The sequence below is a fragment of the Lithobates pipiens genome, unplaced genomic scaffold, assembly GCF_037356315.1.
Source record: "Lithobates pipiens isolate NorthernLeopardFrog02 unplaced genomic scaffold, aLitPip1_a1.2 Scaffold_22, whole genome shotgun sequence".
Lineage (NCBI taxonomy): Eukaryota > Metazoa > Chordata > Amphibia > Anura > Ranidae > Lithobates > Lithobates pipiens.
In genome coordinates, this window is record NW_027507784.1 from 93490993 (window position 1) to 93513620 (window position 22628).

The 22628-nt window shown below is 43.5% G+C and overlaps 1 protein-coding gene across 2 annotated transcripts in view; it reads right to left on the reverse strand.

The window, feature by feature from the left end:
* Positions 1–22628, reverse strand: part of CERS6 (ceramide synthase 6) — a 318039-nt gene that overhangs the window by 118504 nt on the left and 176907 nt on the right. For both annotated transcript variants that reach the window (XM_077447910.1, XM_077447909.1), the window contains exon 6: positions 21924–22016. In XM_077447910.1, the coding sequence (XP_077304036.1) occupies positions 21924–22016 (93 nt within the window). The remainder of the gene's footprint in view (positions 1–21923; positions 22017–22628) is intronic.

Below are 22628 nucleotides of genomic sequence, written 5' to 3' on the forward strand. Positions count from 1 at the left end.
CTGCTAATTGCCGTCTCCAGCCAACTTTACAGCTGCAATGCATATTAACAATTTCTAACTTGGAATGCTCAAATTCTCATTGCTAAATGTGAAAAAAATATATATATAAAGTAATTAATAAAAAGCATGGAGAACATCTTTGGATGAATAGGTTCCTACGTGCCATCAGTCTGACTGTTTAGTAAAATATATTACTCATAGCATCAATTTATATTTTGCAGCCTCTTAAACAACAAACTGCATAGCAGTTATTTAAAGCAATGCATATATAAAGCAATCCAATCACCTCGATAGTTCTGATGGGAAAAGGCAACAAAGAAAAAAAAAACACAAGCGCTGGAATGGTGCCATTGATTTTTTTTGCTGATAGGTTTGCTTAAATTAAATATTGAAGAAACCTTGGCACCCTCTCAATTCCTCCTAGCTACATAGTAACTCAAAGGGCACCAGATTTAGACATGAGTATGCTGTCAACAGATCCTGTAATAATGTAAAATTTATTACCGTATTTTTCGGACTATAAGGCGCACGTAAAAGCCTAAATTTTCTCATAAAATCGACCGTGCGCCTTATAATCCGGTGCGCCTTATATATGACCTTCGTGGAAAAAGCCACCCGGTCTCTTACCGTAAACTGACGTACCGTAAACCTCTCTCAGGTTGTTGGGGCAGCGGGTATACCGTAGAAAATGAACGAATGAATGCGCACACCTCCTGACTAAGATGGCCGTAATGCCCAATCCAAGCAGTGCAGCTTCGTGAGCATTACGGCCATCTTAGTCAGGAGGTGTGCGCATTCATTCGTTCATTTTCTACGGTATACCCGCTGCCCCAAAAATGGCTCCTGTTAAGAGACATGCTTACGAAGCGGATTTCAAACTGAAGGCTATCAGTCATGCAGTAGAGCATGGAAATAGAGTAGCTGCGAGAGAATTCAACATTAATGAATCAATGGTACGAAAGTGGAGGAAGCAAGAAGATGCCCTGCGCCAGGTAAAGAAGACCAAACTGAGTTTCCGAGGAAACAAAGCAAGATGGCCACGGTTGGAGGACAAAATTGAACAGTGGGTTATTGAACAGAGAACCGCAGGTAGAAGCGTCTCTACTGTCTCTATTCGACTCAAAGCAACAGCGATCGCACGCGACATGGAGATCAACGACTTTCGAGGAGGTCCCTCTTGGTGCTTTCGTTTCATGAAAAGGCGGAATCTCTCTATCCGCACAAGAACCACTATGTCACAGCAACTGCCAAAGGATTACGAAGAAAAGCTGGCCATTTTCCATACCTACTGCAAGAACAAGATCAATGAACAGAAAATCCGACCAGAGCACATCACCAACATGGACGAGGTCCCCCTTACCTTTGATATCCCTGTAAACCGTACTGTCGAGAGAACAGGGACCAGTACGGTATCTATACGCACTACAGGAAACGAAAAGTCATCCTTCACTGTAGTTCTCGGTTGCCAGGCTAATGGCCAGAAACTACCACCCATGGTAATTTTCAAGAGGAAGACTCTGCCAAAAGAAAAGTTTCCGGTTGGCATCATCATCAAGGCTAACCCGAAGGGCTGGATGGACGAGGAGAAGATGAGTGAGTGGCTGAGAGAGGTTTACGTCAAGAGACCGGGCGGCTTTTTCCACGAATCTCCATCCCTATTGGTCTGTGACTCCATGCGCGCCCATCTGACAGATACTGTCAAAGCCCAAGTGAAGAAAACTAATTCGGTGCTTGCCATCATTCCAGGTGGATTAACCAAAGAACTGCAGCCACTAGATATAGGTGTCAACAGGTCGTTTAAAGTTAAACTGCGAGCTGCGTGGGAGCATTGGATGACAGAAGGCGAACACACATTCACCAACACAGGGAGGCAACGCCGGGCGAGTTACGCCACTATCTGCCAGTGGATCGTGGATGCCTGGGCGAAGGTATCAGTCACCAGTGTAATCCGAGCTTTCAAGAAGTCCGGAATTATCACTGAACAGCTAAGTACCGGTACCGATGACAGCAACGAGCCTGACTCGGATACTGATGAGAATGATGAGAGGGATACGGGCGTGCTTGATGCCGAAATCGCCCAATTGTTAAACTCAGACACTGAAGATGAAGAATTTGATGGATTTGCGGGAGAAGAATAAAGTGAAAAAGTGAGTGTCTGGTTTTGTACGGTATTCACCGGTAACTGAACAGTGTTAATAGTTATTGAAGAATAAAGTGAAAAAATAATTGTCTGGTTTTGTATTTAATTGAACAGTGTTAAGAGTTATTGTTATAGACCATTTTATGGTTATTGCTAAAGAGTTGAATAAAATTTGACTTACAGTACCGCATCCGAGTTGTGTTTCATTAAATGCGCCTTATAATCCAGTGCGCCTTATAGTCCGATGCGCCTTATATATGGAAATATCCATTATATTAGCCGGTCGTTGCTAGTGCGCCTTATAATCCGGTGCGCCTTATCGTCCGAAAAATACGGTAGTCTTTCTGAATATTTGAGGAAGGAATAATGTATGAGGGTGACATTATGTCAAACAAAAATATATAGCTATTCCACCAAACTCTAAAACTAAAATAATATATATTATTTCTTAACAGTAACAACCAGAACTGTCAGCATCCATGCATTGTGCGACATGGTAAATTGTATCTGAAACACGTTTTGTTTAGAGCTTTCACACTTTTCTGCTTATTCTGCTGCTATATCTTATATGATGACTTATAATGATTTCAAGCTCCGCTACAGTGCATGGAAAATCCTTGCTAAACAACTACTGCATGAACAATTTTAGTGTTTAGCTCTAGTGCGTGCGGTTTTGGCATTAAGATGCAAGCAGAGAGAAACAGGTGCACCGTCCAGCCCTAGTGCTGGCAGCCTGTAAAAGTTTGCGAGGGGCTAAGAGCTGCTGTGGCTGGATGGGGTTGAATGGTGTACTAAGTGATACTAACGCTTAAGGCAGTATGTGCCTAGGGACAAATGCCCAGAATGCAGACTACTTGCATCCTGGGCAATTTGTTCCTAGACCAATACTGCCCTACGCTTTATTAGCACCGTCCTGTTCTAGCCAGCCGCAACAGCTTTCCGTCTTTTAGAGTTTAACAAGCTACCAGCATTGAGGCAGGATTCCGCACCTGTGCCCTCTGCCCGCATGTAAAGGCTCAGTGTGCAAGGGGCTTAAAAGCCATCTAAAGACTCTTTTTCTTGTTGCTCATAGCAGTCAGACAAAATCTTTAAAGCCTAAACCTAGGTTTTAGTGAACTTTGAATAGCTGGTCCAAACTAACTATTTTTTTCACTAACATATGCAGTGGCTGTGTCTACTGTAAAAAATGTGCGCAGCATCAGCTACATACATTATACAGCACTGTGTTCTGGCAGCAGTACAGGAACAAAGGTAAATGTAGCGGAGTACTGCTCGGCTATTCACAGGAGGCTTTATATTTTATGAAGGAGTAAAAGGCTTCCTTTGAATGGCTGAAGTGTAGCGGCAGGCAGTTGACATCACAATCTTCCTCGAGAAGATTCATTGTCAGACACAACTGAGGTCCCAGGTTCAAGTCCAGGTCCTGACAGTACTCCCCTCCACCCAGGATGTCTTATGGCCTGGTTTGTGAGGGAACCTCTGGTAAATTCTCTTGTTAATCTAGGAACATGAACATTCTGCTCAGGCTCCCAAGAATTTTCTTCTGGCCCATATCCTTCCCATTGAACCAGATATTGCAATAGATCCTGGAATAAAGAATTTTTTCCATCACATATTCTTCTTCACCCTGTACCTCAACTGATAGAAGGGGTGGAAAAATTCTTCCAAAAAATGTATTTTTGTGAAATGGTAGAGATATGTAAAACACAGCGTGAATCTTCATACTGTCTGGAAATTTTAGGTGAAAGGCGACTGGGTTGATCTGGGCCGATGGAAAGATCCCACAAACTTTTGTCCCAACTTTGCAGATGGAACATGAACCTTCAGATTTTTAGTAGATAACCAAACTTTATCACCCACATGAAAGGTAAGTTCTCTGCGATGTCTATCTGCAGTCTTCTTGTAACTTTCCTGAGTTTCCCTCAAAGTCTCTATCAATTTCTCCTGGATCTCCTGTAAAGCAGTTAATCAGCTGGTAACAGCAGGAATTGGGGTTGAGATAGGGAGATCAGGGATAAAAGTTGGATGATGCCTGGTATTTAGGAAAAAAGGGGTCTGAGAGGTGGAGCTATGTTTAGAATGGCAAACTCCGCTGTAGGAAGATTATCCACCCAGTCATCCTGAAGATAACGATCAAAACATCAAAGGTACTGCGCTAACGTTTGATTGGTCCTCTCAGCCTGACCATTAGACTGAAGATGAAAAGCAGAAGACAGATGATTTGTTACTCCTAAGTCCTCGTGCCCATGGGCCTTTAAAAAAAACGAGCTGTAAAGCTAGTACCAACACCAGGAAAAAAGAGGAGTTAAAACCGCAATTTTATCTGCGTTTTGCATTGGCGTCAATGCACATTTAGCCGCGCTAGCTTTCAGCTGCGTTTCTTTATTCAAAGTCAATGGTTCTCTATGGGAGCGCATTGATTTGAATAGAAGTCGAACCGTAAGTCGCATCAAGATGATCCGACTTGCGGTGCGACTTGTATGCTAATATTGAAGGGGAACCCCATCAAAATTTTGCAAGAGCTTCCCCCAAGGTCCATACCAGACCCTTTTCCAAGCACGCAGCCTGGCAGGTCAAGAAAGGGGGGTGAGCGAGGCCCCCCCCGGACCATAGCAGGTCCTCAACATGGAGGATGGGTGCTACAAGGGCCTCTTCCCAACAACCCTTGCCCGGTGGTTGTTGGGTCTGTGGGCAGAGACTTATGTGAATCTGGAAGCCCCCTTTAACAAGGGGGCCCCCAGATCCCGGCCCCCACCCTAGGTGAATGAGTATGGGGTACATCGTACCCCTACCCATTCACCTAAAAAAAGTGTCAAAAATAAACACACTACACAGGTTTTTAAAGTATTTTAAGGCAACTCCGGCTCTTCGCCCTCTTCTGGCAATTTCTTCTCCCTCTGCCGGTCCTTTTCCCCTCTCCGGTCTTTCTCCCCTCTCTGGTCTCTTCTCCCCTCTTTGGTCCTTCTTCCCTCTCTGGTTCTTCTCCTCTCTGTGCTGTCCTCTCTCTTTGCTATCTTCTTGGTCTTTTGCAAGGTCTTCTTGCTTTTTTGCTGGGTCTTCTCCCTCTGTTCTTCTTCCCATGTTGACTCGATACGATCTCCCTGAGTAATGCTTGGTCCGTTGTGTGCAATGACTTATATTGGCAAGGGGCAGGGCCACCCGATGACATAAGTTTGAGGCCTCACTCCTTGTGATGTTCCTGCCAATGCATGATGGGGCGATTACAACACAAGTGGTGTGGCCCCCAACTTGCGTCATTAGGTGGCCCCGCCCAATGCCAATATAAGTCATTGCACGTGGCGGACTCAGCATTATACCCTGGAGATCACGTCGAGTCAACATCGAAAGAAGAACAGAGGGAGAAGACCCAGCAAAAGAGCGAGAAGATAGTGGAGAGAGAGGACAGCACAAAGAGGAGAAGAACCGGAGGGGAGAGAAGAACTGGAGAGGGGAGAAGGACCAGAGAGGGCTAAGAATCAGAGAGGGGAGAAGGACCGGCAGAGGGAGAAGACGTCACCAGAAGAGCCAGAGCTGCCTTAATAAAATACTTTAAAAACCTCTGCAGTGTGTTTATTTTTGACACTTTTTCTTAGGTGAATGGGTAGGGGTATGATGTATCCCATATTTACCTAGGGTGAGGGCCGGGATCTGGGGCCCCTTGTTAAAGGGGGCTTCCAGATTCCGATAACTACCGGGCAAGGGTTGTCAGAAAGAGGCCCTTGTCCTCATCAACATGGCAACATGGGGACATGATGCTTTGGGGTGGGGGCACAGGGCCCCCCTTGCCCCGATGCACCCACCCCCCATATTGAGAACATGTGGCCTGATATGGTCTGGGGGGCACTCACTCTTTCCCCCTTTCCCTACTTGCCAGGCTGTGTACTCGGATAAGGGTCTGGTGTGGATCTTGGGGGGGAACCTCATGCTAAATTTTGGCGGGGTTCCCTTTCAAGATTCTCAGCACCCAAGTCACCCCCCGCAAGTCGGATCATCTTGATCCGACTTCTGGTGCGATTTCTATTCAAATCAATGGGCTCCCAGAGGGAACCATAGATTTTGAATAGAGACAGAAACGCCGGACAAGGCTTAATGCTGTGTATACAGCGTTAAGCCTCATTATATCACATTTAATACCTTTTACCGGCTTCTGTGGTTTTCACAGTTCTAGCGCTGGAGCCTCAGAACGCACTGGTCCTGGGTTTTTTTTGGAGCGTAAAAACTCCTATGCCACTTACAGCTCCCAGATGCCTTGGTGGGCATGAGGAAATAGGCTAGCATGCAGAGGCATTTTTAAGCTGTGAAAAACGCTCCTAAAAAACAGCTGTAAAAACGCCCATGGGCATGAGGCCTAAAGCTGAGCAAAATCTTTTCCAAAATTTTGAGTGAACTGTACTCCTCTATCAGATACTACATCTTCTGGAATTCCACGTGGTTCAAAGACTTCTCAAACCATCAAATTCGCAGTTCCTTCCGTAGAGGGTACCCCCTTGACCGGTATAAAGTGAGCCATCTTAGTGAGGCGATTGATAACAACCAAGATAGTGGTCATTATTTTAGAGGGGGGTAAATTGACCACAAAATCCCTACAAAGTAGTCCCCGTGGTCTTAATGGGAAAGGGAGTAGCTGGAGCAACCCCAAGGAGAAGAACGGGGTGTCTTATTGAGAGCACAGACCAGGCACGAGGCTTCATAACCTTTGACATCTCTTTTGTACCCAGCCAGAAACTCCAAAATGTCCAGCAAGTATGGAGTCATGAACCAACCTGAGGACTTCGTCCCGAGCAACTTCAGGTACATAGAGGCGATGTGCTTGAGTCCAGAAGCCATTTTTGTACTCAAGGATCATGTCCATAAAAGGATTATTGAGGAATGAGTCATTCTCGTACCCTTCATTGAGGAGACTCAAGAATACTTTAGAACGTATGGCCCCTAGAAAGTTCTTTTGTGGCAGGACTGTGTATTCAGAGTTGAACTTCCTTGGGTAGCCCAGATAACATTCGTGCTAAAGCATCAGCCTTACCATTCCTTGACCCAGGTCGATATGAGATAATAAAATTGAACCTGGAAAAGAACAATGACCAACGTGCTTGTCTAGAAGACAATCTCAGAACAAATGAATTCCACATTCTTATGATCGGTGAGAATGGTCACAGGATGCCTTCCAGAAAATGGCTCCATTTAGAAAATGCTTCCTTTCTTACTCCATCTGGAGAAATAATATCTTAAGAACTGGATCTGCGCTTGTTCAAACTCACATTTCTCCAGTTTGATGCAAAGTAGATTCTGCCTTAATCTTTCAAAGACAGTGCAAATATGCTTGCAGTGCTCTTCCAGGTTATTGGAAAAGATAAGAATGTCGTCAAGATAAGCAATGACAAATTGGTAAAAACAGATCTCAAAAAAACATAGGTTTATGAAGTGTTAAAAAGGTCCCAGGGGCCTTGCAAAGACCAAAAGATATGACTAAGGACTTAAAATGTCCATATCTGGTTCTAAAGGTGGTTTTTCATTCGTCTCCTGGATGAATACGGACCAGGTTATATGCCCCCCGTAAGTGAAGTTTTTCCTGGCAGAACGAAGTCTTTCCAACATTTCTGAGATCAAGGGGAGTGGATAACATTTTTTAATAGTGTCCTTATTCATGTGCCTGTAATCAATGCATGGACTCAAAGTGGAGTCTTTCTTTTCAACAAAGAATAGGGCTGCTCCTGCAGGAGACGTTGAGCGTCCAATAAAGCCCTTCTCTAAATTCTCATCAAGCAACTCCCTGAGCACTTTTAATTCAGCTTCTGAAAAGGCGGCTGAAAGGTATTTCTGTCCCTAGGAGCAGCTCAATAGGGCAATCGTATGGCGGTTCTTATTACAGACATCCCGGAACGCATGGTATTGTGGAGACAAGTTGCCATATGACTGGGTAGTTACCACACCAGCTTTCAATTCCTTGACCATTGGAGAACTTGTTTGGTAAGCTTCCCTACAGTGTTCCTTGCATGGGGAGGATGTGAAATCTATGGTCCGTGTTCCCCAGGTGATAGAGGGATTGTGAGTGGAGAACCAAGGAATACCCAAAATGGCTGGAAATTTGAGCGATGTGATCAACTGAAAGCTGATGGTCTCACGGTGGTCAGCCTCAAACTGGATTACCAGAGGAACCATTTTATGGGTAACAGGTCCTGAAGATAAGGGTGAACCATCCATCTCAATAGAAGCAGATATATTTCTGGCTTGAATGTTATTGCGGTGGGCAAACTCTATGTCCAAAAAGTTTCCTCCAGCCCCAGAGTTCAGCATAGCAGAGCAGGGAATTTCACGGCCCTCAGAAATAAGTTTAATAGGGATGACAAAATGAGATAATGGATAATTTACTTTATTTTCTTCGAGAATCAATGGTGAGAGGGGCGTCAGAAACTGCGGCAGGCCTAAACAAGGCATATATGTCCTTTTTAAAGGAGCATTAAGGAGCATTTAAAGGGTAACTCCACTTTGTGGGGAAAAAAATAAAATAAAATAAATAATAATATGGCATTTACAATTGGGCTACCAGTCATATTGTAATTAAATGTTAATAAAAATTGCATTAGGCAACCTTGAAGCAGTCTGTACACAGATGGTGTACAGGATGCCCCCCAGAAATGTAATGTCTTGCCTGTGTGATTGGCGCACAGATTTTCCCAACAGTCTGCACTATAATACAAGTCTGATTTTGGGCATCCTCTGCAACAAGAATGTCATTCTTGGGGAAATACCCCCAATGGGAAATCACATTAAAAGGGATGCAGACACTTTCCTCATTAGAGCCCTGCAAGTGCAACAGCTGATTGATAATAATAGAATCACTCCCATTCACATTTCTTCAGAATAATAAAAGGTAGAACTACCTGTAATGTACACAGATCACCCAGAAGGGAATGTTTTTTTTTCCTCAACAAAAGTGGAGTTACTCTTTAAAACTTTCAGTGCAGGGGGAGCCCCACTGCAAAGAATTCGTTTTCCCGGAGTTCAGCTTTCAATGATTGATTATACACTTTTCTGATCTGTTTTAGGAACGTTCAATCTATCAGTGGTGTAGAACATTCCACTGTTTAAAAAAGTCACAGTATATTTGTATGAATTTTCTCTATAAGGAGTAATAGCGATTTTTTTAAGCAGAAAATGTTCCCCACTGAAATTACAGTTGATGCTCAGCCATGCATATCACCAGTGCCGTGTATTTGGTATTCTGTTATGAAAACCTTGGTACAAGTAAGGTCGTTTTAAATTGCTGCTGCAGTAGCTACATCCCTACAATAGAGATTGGCTCAAACTATTCCTGCTGCTCCGTGCTCAGAGATTCAATAGCAGAAACCGCAACAAAAAAAGTAAAAATGAAATACTGTATATGAAGTTCAGAGATGTTTCCAAAAAATAATCCATGCACATCCATTATCTAATGGCTCTGTAATATATTTTTCATGAAATAAATTCTTACTGCGATTCTTACTTGCTAACATTTTTTTTAATCACGTTTATTGCTGTCACAAGGAATGTAAACAGCCTTGTGATAGCAATAAACATGTGACATATAGTCTTTATGGAGAGATCTGAGGTCTAAGCCCTTGTACACACGGACGGAGATTCCGACAACCAAATCCGTCGGATTTTGTCCGACGGATTTTGTCTGAAACTGTTGTATACACACGGTCGGACAAAGTTGTCGGAAAATCCGACGTGATGACGTTATTTCGTTACGACGGGACTATGTTCACACTAGTAGCCAATAGCTTTGGTGTAGGAATTTGATCTGAGCATGCGTGGCACTTTGTTCGATCGGAATTCTCTACACATGATCGGAGTATGTCCGATCGGAGCATTTTGTCGGAAAATTTTACCGACATGTTGGAAAACTTGGTCCGTCGGATATTCCAACTGAAACAGTCCGATGTAGACCACACACAGTCGGAATATCCAACAAAACGGTCCGATCGGACACATTCCGTCGGAATCTCCGACCGTGTGTACAAGAGCTAAAAGACCCCAAATCCCTCCTCGGCACTCAAAAGCATTTAAAACACCAAGATCTGTATTTTTGAATGCTTTAGATTTTTTAAAACTAGTGCTGATTGTTTTCCCGAGAAGTAATGTCATATGATCGATTTTGGTTTACTGTTATAAACAGCGGACCAAAGCTGATCCGGCTTTGCTTGGCTGTCCGGCCAGCCGATGGATGCACCGGCTGGCTACTCGGGTCTACCGATGGGACAAGAGAGCTAGAGAGAGCCACAGAAGGCAGCAGCAGATATTAAGCCTCTCCGATTGCTATTACAAGAGAGCTGAGCGCCTGCTCTTAAAAACAATACTGGGGTGAAGCCTGCAACTGTACTGGTGCCGCCCCCTGAAAAATGCTGTCCGAGGGAAACGCCTTGTTTGCTTTGCGGTAGTTACGCCCCTGTGCACTGCTGTATGCACACTACATACCCCATAGTCCATAGTCCATCTAAGGAGTGAGCAAGAGATGGTGGCTAAGTTCCTACATACAAGGGACCATGGTGAATGAACGTAGCCACCATCTAAAAATAAGCCAGTTCACAGCAGAAAAAATGGAATTTGGAGATTTAGAGAAGGCTGAGAAAAGAAGGGACTTTTCGGAGTTAAGAATACGTAAATAAATAGAATTCTTTTAAAGCAAGAGTTTAGTGTTGCTTTAAAGCCTAAACCTAAAAGCATAAATTAAATATATTGTAGCTTGTCAGCCCTTAGCTAGGATGGCAACATTCATTTTTTTTTATTTTTTATATCTACATATGTAGGAGCTGATTTACAAGGTAAAGGATTTGTATTTCTCGCCATCCAGTCCTGAGATTTGCTCAGCTCTGCCACACAGCACAGTCCTGTCTGGCAGGGCAAGAGACCTGATCTACCTCTGTTGTTATTAAAGTACAATGTCATTGCTGGTGTACTTGCTGGTACTTGGTCCACCATCCCATTAGTACAGCTTGCCGTGCTAATCACTCCCTTTACCCCATTCCAGTGATCTTCACTATGAGGTACCACACAGACTTTATAGAGAAAATGTCCCCGCTGTTGTGTCTTTAACCACTTGCTTACAGGGCACTTAAACCCCCCTCCTATCCAGACCAATTTTCAGCTTTCAGCGCTGATGCACTTTGAATGACAATTGCGCAGTCATACAACACTGTACCCAAATTACAATTTTTATCATTTTTTCCCACAAATAGAGCTTTCTTTTGGTGGTATTTGATCACCTGTGCGATTTATATATATATATATTTTTTACAATGTCACCTACAGTATTTTTTTTTTATTATTTTATTATAAAATGTATAAAAGGGTAATTTTTGTCCGGCGTTGATCTACGCTGATGAGGCGGCACTGATGGGCACCGATGGGTGGCAGTGATGGGCACTGATCGGTTACACTGATAGGCAGCATTTCTAGGTGGCACTTATTGGCACCACTGGTGGGCATTGATAGGTGGCACTTGTGGGCATTGATAGATGGCACTTGTGGGCATTGATAGGTGGCACTTGTGGGCACTGTAGGCACTGTCAGATGTCATAGATGAGGCATAATTGAATTAAAGCCATATTCCACTGATGGCTGCAGAATGAATCACTTATAGGAATGCATGTGCGCTTTGAAGATGTACCGTCAGACATATTATCACTACAAAGGATGTGCAGCACTGAGCAGGATAATACATTGAAGGTAAAGGGTTAACAAAGGTGGCTGCACTACAGAAGGGTGGGGGGTGGGGGGGGGTCCATTGCATACAGTGCAAGTTCACTAAAAGGAAACCTGAAACCTTTTATTAACACTTAAAGTTCCCTCCCCCAGCCTGTTACTGCACAGTGAAAGGAGAAGCAGCAAACTGATGAGCACATCTCCTTGTCATTCTACTCAGTGGGTTGCAGGCGCTTATCCCTTTCATGCCTAAGCCTAAGCCTATTTCTGACATTTGTTCCTTACAAGTTAAAATCTGTATTTTTTGCTAGAAAATTACTTAGAACCCCCAAACATTATATATATTTTTAACAGAGACCATAGAGAACAAAATGGTGATCGTTGCAATATTTTATGTCACACGGTATTTGCGCAGTGGTCTTTCAAACACAATTTTTTGGGAAAAAAGACACTTTCATGAATTGATAAAAATGAAAAAGTAAAGTTAGCCAAATTTTTTTGTATAATGTGAATAGTAAAGAAGAAGAGTAAATAGAAGAGGTAAATAGATACCTAATATGTCATGCTTTAAAATTGTGCACACTCATGGAATGGCGACAAATTACGGTACCTAAAAAAACGGTTACCAGGTTAGAGTTACAGAGAAGGTATTTTGCTAGAATTATTGCTCTCACTCTAGCGATCATGGCGATACCTCACACATGTGATTTTAACACCGTTTACATATGTGGGCACAACTTATGCATGCAGTTTCTTTGCTGCACGATCTCGCGGGGACAGGGGTGCTTTAAAAAACGTTTTTTTCTTATTTATTTTTTATTTATTTACATTGTCACTTAAAAAAAAAAAATAATTCTGATCACTTTTATTGCTGTCACAAGGAATGTAAACATCCCTTGTGACAGTAATAGGTGGTGACAGGTACTTTTCATGTAGGGGATCGGGGGTCTAAAACCGCAAATACCTCCTTTGCACTTCAACGTCTTCAGATCGGCAAAAACGGCAATTCGGAAACCTGTAATTTTTTTTTAAATCTGCGCCATTGGTAGCCAATTAAACTAGAAGTGACGCCGCTTCCGTGTCATGGCGTTGTTTATGTGTTTTTACATAGGCGACTGTGTTTCAGTCTTGCTCTTGCTGGTGAAAGTGCCGTATCGTGGATCGGATATCCCAGGGGGACTGGAGGCCTGAGAAGAGCGGCGGAAGGCAGCGGGGGTGGGGGGGTGGGTGGCCATATCGGTTGTTATCCCTAAAGAGCCAACCGCCCGCTCTAAAAATTTGTACCGGGGTGATGCCTACTACATGCATCTAAAAATGCCTACATGCATCACCCAGGTATAACCCCTTCAAGCCAAGGCCGCATATGTACTAAGGGGTTATACCAAGGTAAGGTCAGGTACACACAGTGCTTTGATAAAGTATTCATGCCCCTTGAATTTGTCCACATTTTGTCATGTTACAACCAAAAAGGTAAATGTATTTTATTGGGATTTTTTCTTTTACTATGTTTTTACTGAAGATTTTCAAATAAAAATACAAACATCCAGATCCATTGTCCATTCAATATAAGGAGAAGTACATTGGTGCGTGACTTAACGTAGTCAATGTGAACAATACAGGAAAAATAAAACAGAACGATAAGAAAAATAAGTAAGAGAAACTCTGTCACATGTTGGTGATGTTGGTCGTGCCCCCAAGACATCCGGACACCCCTATTGGGAGCAAGCTGTGTCTGGGTGGGAGCAAGACCAGCCATCTCTCTCAAGTGTTAATGTATTTTCTTTCCTTTGAATGCTATTATTTTTGGAAATGACAAGAACAACAGACAGTTGCATAGCCAAAAATACTATGCTAAAATATGAAGGAGGCGTTTCTCTCTGCCGATACATAACATTAAACAATGATACAGAAATGAAGGATCATTGGTCCCGACCAATATCATATCGTTAGATAATCGATTGTCAGAGCCCTGCCTGGAGATGCAATGTGCCTTGTTTTGATAAAAAAAAGGCCATTCGGCTAGGGGCTCTTGAACTAGCAAGAATAGTATAGTCGTCCATAGGACTAAAGAACAGGGTACTGTTCCTGCTCAAGGGAAAAAAAGAAAGCTATGCATAAGCACAGAGGGCCCAAAGAGAAAAATAGAAAGTAAGAGGAAAGGGAGAAGAGAAAGAAGAAGGGGGTGGGGGGGGGGGGGGGGGGAGGCCAGCTCTGTCCCGGAGGTTCACTGCGCATATATTGACTTGTAGTGTTGGATTAAAGTTCTAAAAACTGCATAGGTCAGTGGCTCTCAACTCCTGTCCCCAGGATCCACTAACAGGCCAGATTTTAATTATTACCTTGGGGAGATGCAGACTAGAATACGGCAATCACTGAGCAGCAAATGATATCACCTGTTATGTATTTCAGTTATATTGCAAACCTGGCCTGTTAGCGGGTCCTGAGAACCACTGGCGTAGCTGGTTGCGCTAGTGGGAAATAATCAAGCCAGGGATGCTAAGTGCATAAAAATGTATTGTGTACATCAGTTAGTATCGCCGTCAGTTTCTCATTTACCAAGATACCATGCACCCGACTTTTTACCTCGTCGAAGTTGAGAATTGCCATCTTCCACGCTTTTGCAGTCATCTACTTCATGGCCAAAAATATATGGGTCGCTAGAATGCGCTCTCGTTTGGCTGCGCCTTCTATCATTTTGTGTAAGAGCTTCACCCAGGGGTCTTTCTGCAGGTTTAAATGTAACACTGAATTGACCATGTTATAGACCCTTATCCACAGTTGTTTAACCACTTGCCGACCGCCTCACGCCGATGTACGTCATCAGAATGGCACGGGCAGGCATAAGCACATATATGTACGTCCTTTGCCTCCCGCGGGTCGGGGGCCCGATCGGGCCCCCGCCCGGTGCCTGCGGCGGTCGGTTTTCGTTCGGGAGCGATCCCGGACGAGGGGACGGCCATTCATTCATGGCCACCCCCTCGCGATCGCTCCCGACGAATGGAAATCCCCGGTGACATCACTTCCTCTCCTGTAATGTAAACACAGGAGAGGAAGTGATGTATTCTCTCCTCCGTGTCGGTATTTTTCGTTCCGACACGGAGGAGAGCGGATCAGTGAGTTGCACCAACACATCCCACACACAGTAGAACATGCCAGGCACACTCACACCCCCCCTTTACCCCCCGATCACCCCCCCAATTACCCCTGCCCCCCAGTCACAGTGACACCAATGTCATTTTTTTTTTTTTTTTTTTTTTTTTTGCATTGGTGTCATTTGTGACTGTAATAACTGTTAGGGCAGTTAGGGTTAGCCCCCTTTAGTTCTAATGTACCCCCCTAACCCCCCCAATAAAGGTTTAACCCCGTGATCACCCCCCGTCGCCAGTGTCACTAAGGCTGGGTTCACATTGCAGCGGTTTATGAGAACGAATGTGATTCGCACCGCACTGCAGTGCAAATCACATCCGATCTCTGTGCGATTCGAGTTCAGCCATTCGCCGCACCCGCCGCACCCGCCACACCCGCCGCACCCGCCGCAAATTCGCACGGGACCCTTTTTTTGGCCCGCAGCAGAATCGGATCGCATGGGTGTTCACACCATGCGATCCGAGTTTGCAGATCGCACTGCGATATGCGAACTGATCTGGGGGTGTCAGTAACATTTCACTGACACTCCCAGCAGTTCGCATAGGGCAGTGTGAACTGCCGCCGGGAGGCATGCGATGCGGGAACCCGCCGCGGATTCGCGGCGTTTCCGCACCGCTCCAGTGTGAACCCAGCCTAATAAGCGATCATTTTTCTGATCGCCGTATTAGTGTCACAGGTGACGCTAGTTAGGCAGGTAGGTATTTAGGTTCGCCGCAGCTTTTTATAGCGCTAGGGACCCCCATATACTACCGCATAAAGCCCCCTGATTGCCCCCTAGTTAACCCTTTCACCAGTGATCACCATATAACTGTTACAGGTGACGCTGGTTGGTTAGTTATTTTTTTATAGTTTCAGGGCACCCGCCATTTATTACCTAATAAAGGTTTAACCCCCTGATCACCCGGCAGGTGTCATTTGTGACTAATAACTGTTAGGGCAGTTAGGGTTAGCCCCCTTTAGTTCTAAGGTACCCCCCTAACCCCCCCAATAAAGGTTTAACCCCGTGATCACCCCCCGTCGCCAGTGTCACTAAGGCTGGGTTCACATTGCAGCGGTTTATGAGAACGGATGTGATTCGCACCGCACTGCAGTGCAAATCACATCCGATCTCTGTGCGATTCGAGTTCAGCTATACAGATAGTATGGCTGAATTCGTGTCGCACCCGCCGCAAACTCGCACGGGACCCTTTTTTTGGTCCGCAGCAGAATCGGATCGCATGGGTGTTCACACCATGCGATCCAAGTTTGCAGATCGCACTGCGATATGCGAACTGATCTGGGGGTGTCATTAACATTTCACTGACACTCCCAGCAGTTCGCATAGGGCAGTGTGAACTGCCGCCGGGAGGCATGCGATGCGGAAACCCGCCGCGCATTCGTGGCGTTCCCGCATCGCTCCAGTGTGAACCCAGCCTAATAAGCGATCGTTTTTCTGATCGCTGTATTAGTGTCACAGGTGACGCTAGTTAGGCAGGTAGGTATTTAGGTTCGCCGCAGCTTTTTATAGCGCCAGGGACCCCCATATACTACCGCATAAAGCCCCCTGATTGCCCCCTAGTTAACCCTTTCACCAGTGATCACCATATAACTGTTACAGGTGACGCTGGTTGGTTAGTTATTTTTTTATAGTTTCAGGGCACCCGCCATTTATTACCTAGTCTCACTAGTGTACCCCTAAATTTAGGGGTGTCTACTTTCTAAAATGGGGTCATTTGGGGGGGGGGGTTTGTGCCATCTTGGCATTTTATGGCCTTCAAAACTGTAACGCCCTTAGAAAGCCTGAAGGCGGTGCTTGGTTTTTGGGGCCCCGTACGCGGCTAGGCTCCCAAAAAGTCCCACATATGTGGTATCCCCGTACTCAGGAGAAGCAGCAGAATTTATTTTGGGGTGTCATTTCACATATGCCCATGGCATGCGTGAGCAATATATCATTTAGTGACAACTTTGTGAAAAAAAAAAAAAGTTTGTAATTTTCCCGCAACTTGTGGCAAAATATAAAATATTCCATGGACTCAACATGCCTCTCAGCAAATAGCTTGGGGTGTCTACTTTCTAAAATGGGGTCATTTGTGGGGGTTTTGTGCCATCTTGGCATTTTATGGCCTTCAAAACTGTAATAGGTAGTGAGAAGTGAACTCAAAAAATTACGCCCTTAGAAAGCCTGAAGGCGGTGCTTGGTTTTCGGGGCCCCGTACGCGGCTAGGCTCCCAAAAAGTCCCACATATGTGGTATCCCCGTACTCAGGAGAAGCAGCAGAATTTATTTTGGGGTGTCATTTCACATATGCCCATGGCATGCATGAGCAATATATCATTTAGTGACAACTTTGTGAAAAAAAAAAAAAAAAAAAAAAAGTTTGTAATTTTCCCGCAACTTGTGGCAAAATATAAAATATTCCATGGACTCAACATGCCTCTCAGCAAATAGCTTGGGGTGTCTACTTTCTAAAATGGGGTCATTTGTGGGGGTTTTGTGCCATCTTGGCATTTTATGGCCTTCAAAACTGTAATAGGTAGTGAGGCGTGAAATCAAAAATTGACGCCCTTAGAAAGCCTGAAGGCGGTGCTTGGTTTTCGGGGCCCTGTACGCGGCTAGGCTCCCAAAAAGTCCCACATATGTGGTATCCCCGTACTCAGGAGAAGCAGCAGAATTTATTTTGGGGTGTCATTTCACATACGCCCATAGCATGTGTGAGCAATATATCATTTAGTGACAACTTTGTGTAAAAAAAAAAAAAAAATTTTTTTTTTGTCATTATTCAATCGCTTGAGGCAAAAAAATAAAATATTCAATGGGCTCAACATGCCTCTTATCAATTTCCTTAGGGGGTCTACTTTCCAAAATGGGGTCATTTGGGGGGGTTTTGTACTGCCCTGTCATTTTAGCACCTCAAGAAATGAGATAGGCAGTCGTAAACTAAAAGCTGCGTAAATTCCAGAAAACGTACCTTAGTTTGTAGATGTGACAACTTTTGCGCAAACCAATAAATATACAATTATTGACTTTTTTTTTACCAAAGACATGTGGCTGAATACATTTTGTCCTAAATGTATGACTAAAATTGAGTTTATTGGATTTTTCTAATAACAAAAAGTAGAAAATATCATTTTTTTTCAAAATTTGCGGTCTTTTTACGTTTATATCGCAAAAAATAAAAATCGCAGAGGCAATCAAATACCATCAAAAGAAAGCTCTATTTGTGGGAAGAAAAGGACGCAAATTTTGTTTGGGTACAACATTGCATGACCGCGCAATTACCAGTTAAAGCAGCGCAGTGCCAAAGTGTAAAAAGACCTCTGGTCATTTACCAGCAAAATGGTCCGGTCTGAAAGTGGTTAACCTTAATGCATGTCCACCATATATGCTTCATGTTTCCTAGGTCTATACATCCCCTAAAGCATGTGGAGGGGTAAGAAGGGAGGCATTTTGAAATTCTGGCTGGAGTAAAATACCAGATTTTTTCCATGTCTCTGGGGTTTGCGGTGCACCAAAGTCCCTTTCCCAGTTGGAGCAGTAAGATGGGACATGTGAGTTAGAATTGTTTAGTATGGAAAAGTATAATAAGGAGATAAAGCCTTGGGTTGTGGGTGATGTACGGCATCTAGTCGTGTTTTTTTGTCAGTTATTCCAGCAAATGACGGATTTGGAGATAATGAAATTTCTCATAACCTGGGATGTCATATGAATCTTTGACGTATTAAAAGGTGACTATGCTTCGGGAGGACAATAGAGACTGAATCATCGTTAAACCCTTGCTACGCCACCATTGACAACTCTGAGGACTCTCCAAAACCCGGGGGAAAATAAGGGCAGTTAAATATCTCTAGAAGAGGGAGGTGTGGTGATATAATTTGAGCTGAATATTTTGTAGAGTCCCACACGGCAAGGGTGTGGAACAGGACAGGGTTTAAAGGTTTAGTGCGCAGTTGTGGAGGGAGCAAGGGTAAAAAGGAGAGCGGGACCGGGTCCGTGTCTACTACATCAATAAAGGTCCAAAGGGGTGCAACCTTTCCTACAAACAATTGGACAAGAGTGATAAACTAATACAAAGTGGCACATAATTGGGAAGTGGAAGAAAAATGATAAATGTTTTTCAAAATTTCTTACAAATAAATATGTAAAAAGTGTGGCGTCAATACTTTGTAGAACCACCTTTGCCGCAATTACAGCTGCAAGTCTTTTTGGGGATGTCTCTAACAGCTTTGCACATCTAGAAAGTGACATTTTTGCCCATTCTTCTTTGCAAAATAACTCAAACTCTGTCAGATTGGATGGAGAGTGTCTGTGAACAGCAATTTTCAAGTATGAATACTTTTTCATGGCACTGTACATTGTTTGCATTTTAATATATATTTAAGCACACATTAATGAATACAGAGAATCATTGATGTGTGTCTTTTATAGCTGCCTGCATTTCAGCTTTAATTACTAGTGACAATTAACTACACAGTTTTTCTTTCTAATTAAATGAATGTAATTATCTGCAGAATCTTTATAAGGCTGGAGCTGCTTATTGATCGGCAGTTTCCAAAAATCACATTTCTCTGCCTTGACTATAATTGACTACAACGTGATACTTGATCAGACAACAAGTCACCTACAGTAGTTTATTTATTATTTATATTTTATTTTTTAACATGTTTAGCAGAAAATTTAGATTTATTAGAACTTAAAAATAAATGAAGACGGAAGCAATTGTGCTCATAGCTGCATGTGACCTCACTGGTGAGGCCCCTTTTTGTTACGATGACACCAAAAGAATAAAGGGAACAGGTGACAGCAGGACAAGAAGACCAAAATGGCAAAGCTTTCCCTATTTTACTTTGCAGTCTGTTTCAGTTGCTTTCCCATTTCAGTAATTTCCCATCATTCCCTGTCTTTCAATCTCTAGAACAGGGAATTAGGGGGGTTTTCTTAAACGGGGGTCCAGAGATAAAGACCTGGCAGATATTCTAATCAATCTCAGCTCTGTCCAAAACTAAAAGAATGTGAGAATGTGATTGGTCATATACTGTATACGGTACTGTGCAAAAGCTTTAGGCAGGTGTGAAGAAATGCTGTAAAATAAGAATGCTTTCAAAAATATATATACCAGCAGAATAGCCCGTCCTGTCACCTCAGGCGAAGAGGAGAGAAAGCCACTGGGATTTCAAATGCCCTGACAGGTAAAGCAGCGACGCGATCTATCAGAACAGGAGATCGCCGGCTTCGGGTACTGCGGGACCGGGTGTGATGGGAAGGGGCCACATTGTAAGTACACCTTACAGATTTCCTGTAAAGGTGATCTTACACTTTAAACAAATATGAAATGCTGCATGTGAATATTTCATATTTACTTATTTTTAGCCAGGAGATGGAGCTCTAGGCTAATTTTCACACATTTCTTTGGCTTTACTGCACACACAGCAGAATGATGAGTCAGAAGAAGGAATCAATCCCCTTCCATCCTCTTAAAGCGGAGGTCCACCCTAAAATGGACCTCCGCTCATCGGAATCCCCCCCCCCCTCCGGCGCCACAATCGGCACCTTTCAGGGGGGAGGGGGGTGCAGTTACCTGGATAATCCAGGTAACTGCACCCACTTCCGGGCTAGCTCTCTGCGGAACGAGCGTAGGTTACGCCCCCGTTCCGCAAGCGCCCGCCCCCTTCAGCAAGTGCCCCGCTGCCTGCTGGGAAACACACAGCTCCCAGAGGCAGCGGGGACCGTCCGGATTGCGCCGCGCGGCTTGCGCATGCGCAGTAGGGAACCGGGAAATGAAGCCGAAAGGCTCCATTTCCTGATTCCCATACCCAAGATGGCGGCGGGACCCGGCAGCCGAGCGAGCGATCGGCTTCGGGTGCCGACATCGCGGGCGCGCTGGACAGGTAAGTGTCACTATTTAAAAGTCAGCAGCTGCAGTATTTGTAGCTGCTGGCTTTTAAAAAAAAAAAAAAAAAACGCGGAGTCCCGGTGGACTCCCGCTTTAATTTGTTCTGGACAGCTCCCTATATTCAATTAGGGAGAGGCTGTCTGAAAGCAAATAGCTAATATTTTCTTTAAGTGAGATTAAAACTAAATTCCAGTTAACACTTTTTAAGTTTTAACAAATTAATACAAAATCCCTATTGTAAGCACCCCTGTCGGTGGTAAACGGTTGGTCTTAGCCCTTGTACACACGGTCGGACATTCCGACAACAAAATCTGAAACTTATGTTGCATACACAAGGTCGGACAAAGTTGGAAAATCCGATCGTACGTAATGTGATGACGTTATTTGGTTACGACGGGACTACGTTCAGGCTAGTAGCCAATAGCTTTGGTCTAGGAATTTGATCTGAGCATGCGTGGCACTTTGTCCGATCGGAATTCTCTACACACAATCAGACAAAGTCCAATCGAATCATGTTGTCGGAAAGTTTTATAGCAAAGCTCTAAAACTTTGTCCGTTGGATATTCCAACGGAAACAGTCCAATGGAGCCCACACACAGTCAGATTATCCGAAAACATGGTCCGATCAGACATTTTCAGTCGGAATGTCTGACCGTGTATACAAGGGCTTAAACCTTTAAATGCCATTTTGCAATAGCTCAGTCTGTTAAAGTTAAAAAAAAAACTGATTTGCTCGATTATCAGGTGAAAATAAAAGCCTAAAAAAACTGCAATATATAACATTTTTGTTTTGTGGGTTGATTACACTTTAATTCTTAAAATAACAAACAAATGTTACAATATAAACCATCCAGGAGATAAAACACAATGTCAATTTTAACATATTCATAAACTGTCAAGAACTTATTTTATTGCTGCAAAGATGTTAGCAGAAAACAAACACAGAGAAATAATGGATGAATTGGACAAGGCAAAGGATCATCATTTTGGCATAAAAAAAAATCTGTAACTTTTTCTTTTCTATTGAAGGGAAGCTCAACAATTTAATATAACAATGTAAGGGTATGTGATGAAATTAGTTTCTACCTTTCGTTTGATGTCTGTAAATTGAGAAAACATCAAAGACCAGTAAAAGGACAGCTCGACAATGTAGTAGTAATGCAAGTCAGCTGTTAGTTGCTGAAAAACAAATAGAACCGTTTCAATTTTAATAATTATGCAAGATTACAGAACACAGCATAAAGCAAAGTATTTACAAAGTGTATTAACAGAAGTAGAACTCTAAATGCAAAACATACAGTATCACAACAATCTCTCCCATCATTAGTGAAGCATGCCCCTCACCAGACTTTAAGTCTTCAGACTATATAAAGCAGGTGGTATTTTTTTTTTTTTTTTTGCGGAAAAAAGGCGGAATAGAGAATGATCAGAATGTCACTCAATTTTTTATTTTTATTTTTTGCTGTCAGTGGCCCCGCCACTATTACCAGGATGGAGAAAATGTCTAATGCTGTGTACACAAGGTTGGACTTTCCGGTAGAAAAAGTCAGACGGAATCTTTTCATCGTATATTCCGATCGTGTGTGGGCCTCATCTGACTTTTTTTCCCCGAAAATTCTGATGGACCTAGAAATAGAACATGTTTTAAATCTTTCCAACGGAATCAATTTCTATCGGGAAAACCGTTCGTCTGTATGTGGTTCTGACGGACCAAAAATGATGCATGGGCAGCTATTGGCTACTGGCTATTGAACTTCCTTTTTCTAGTCCCGTTGTACGTGTTGTACGTCT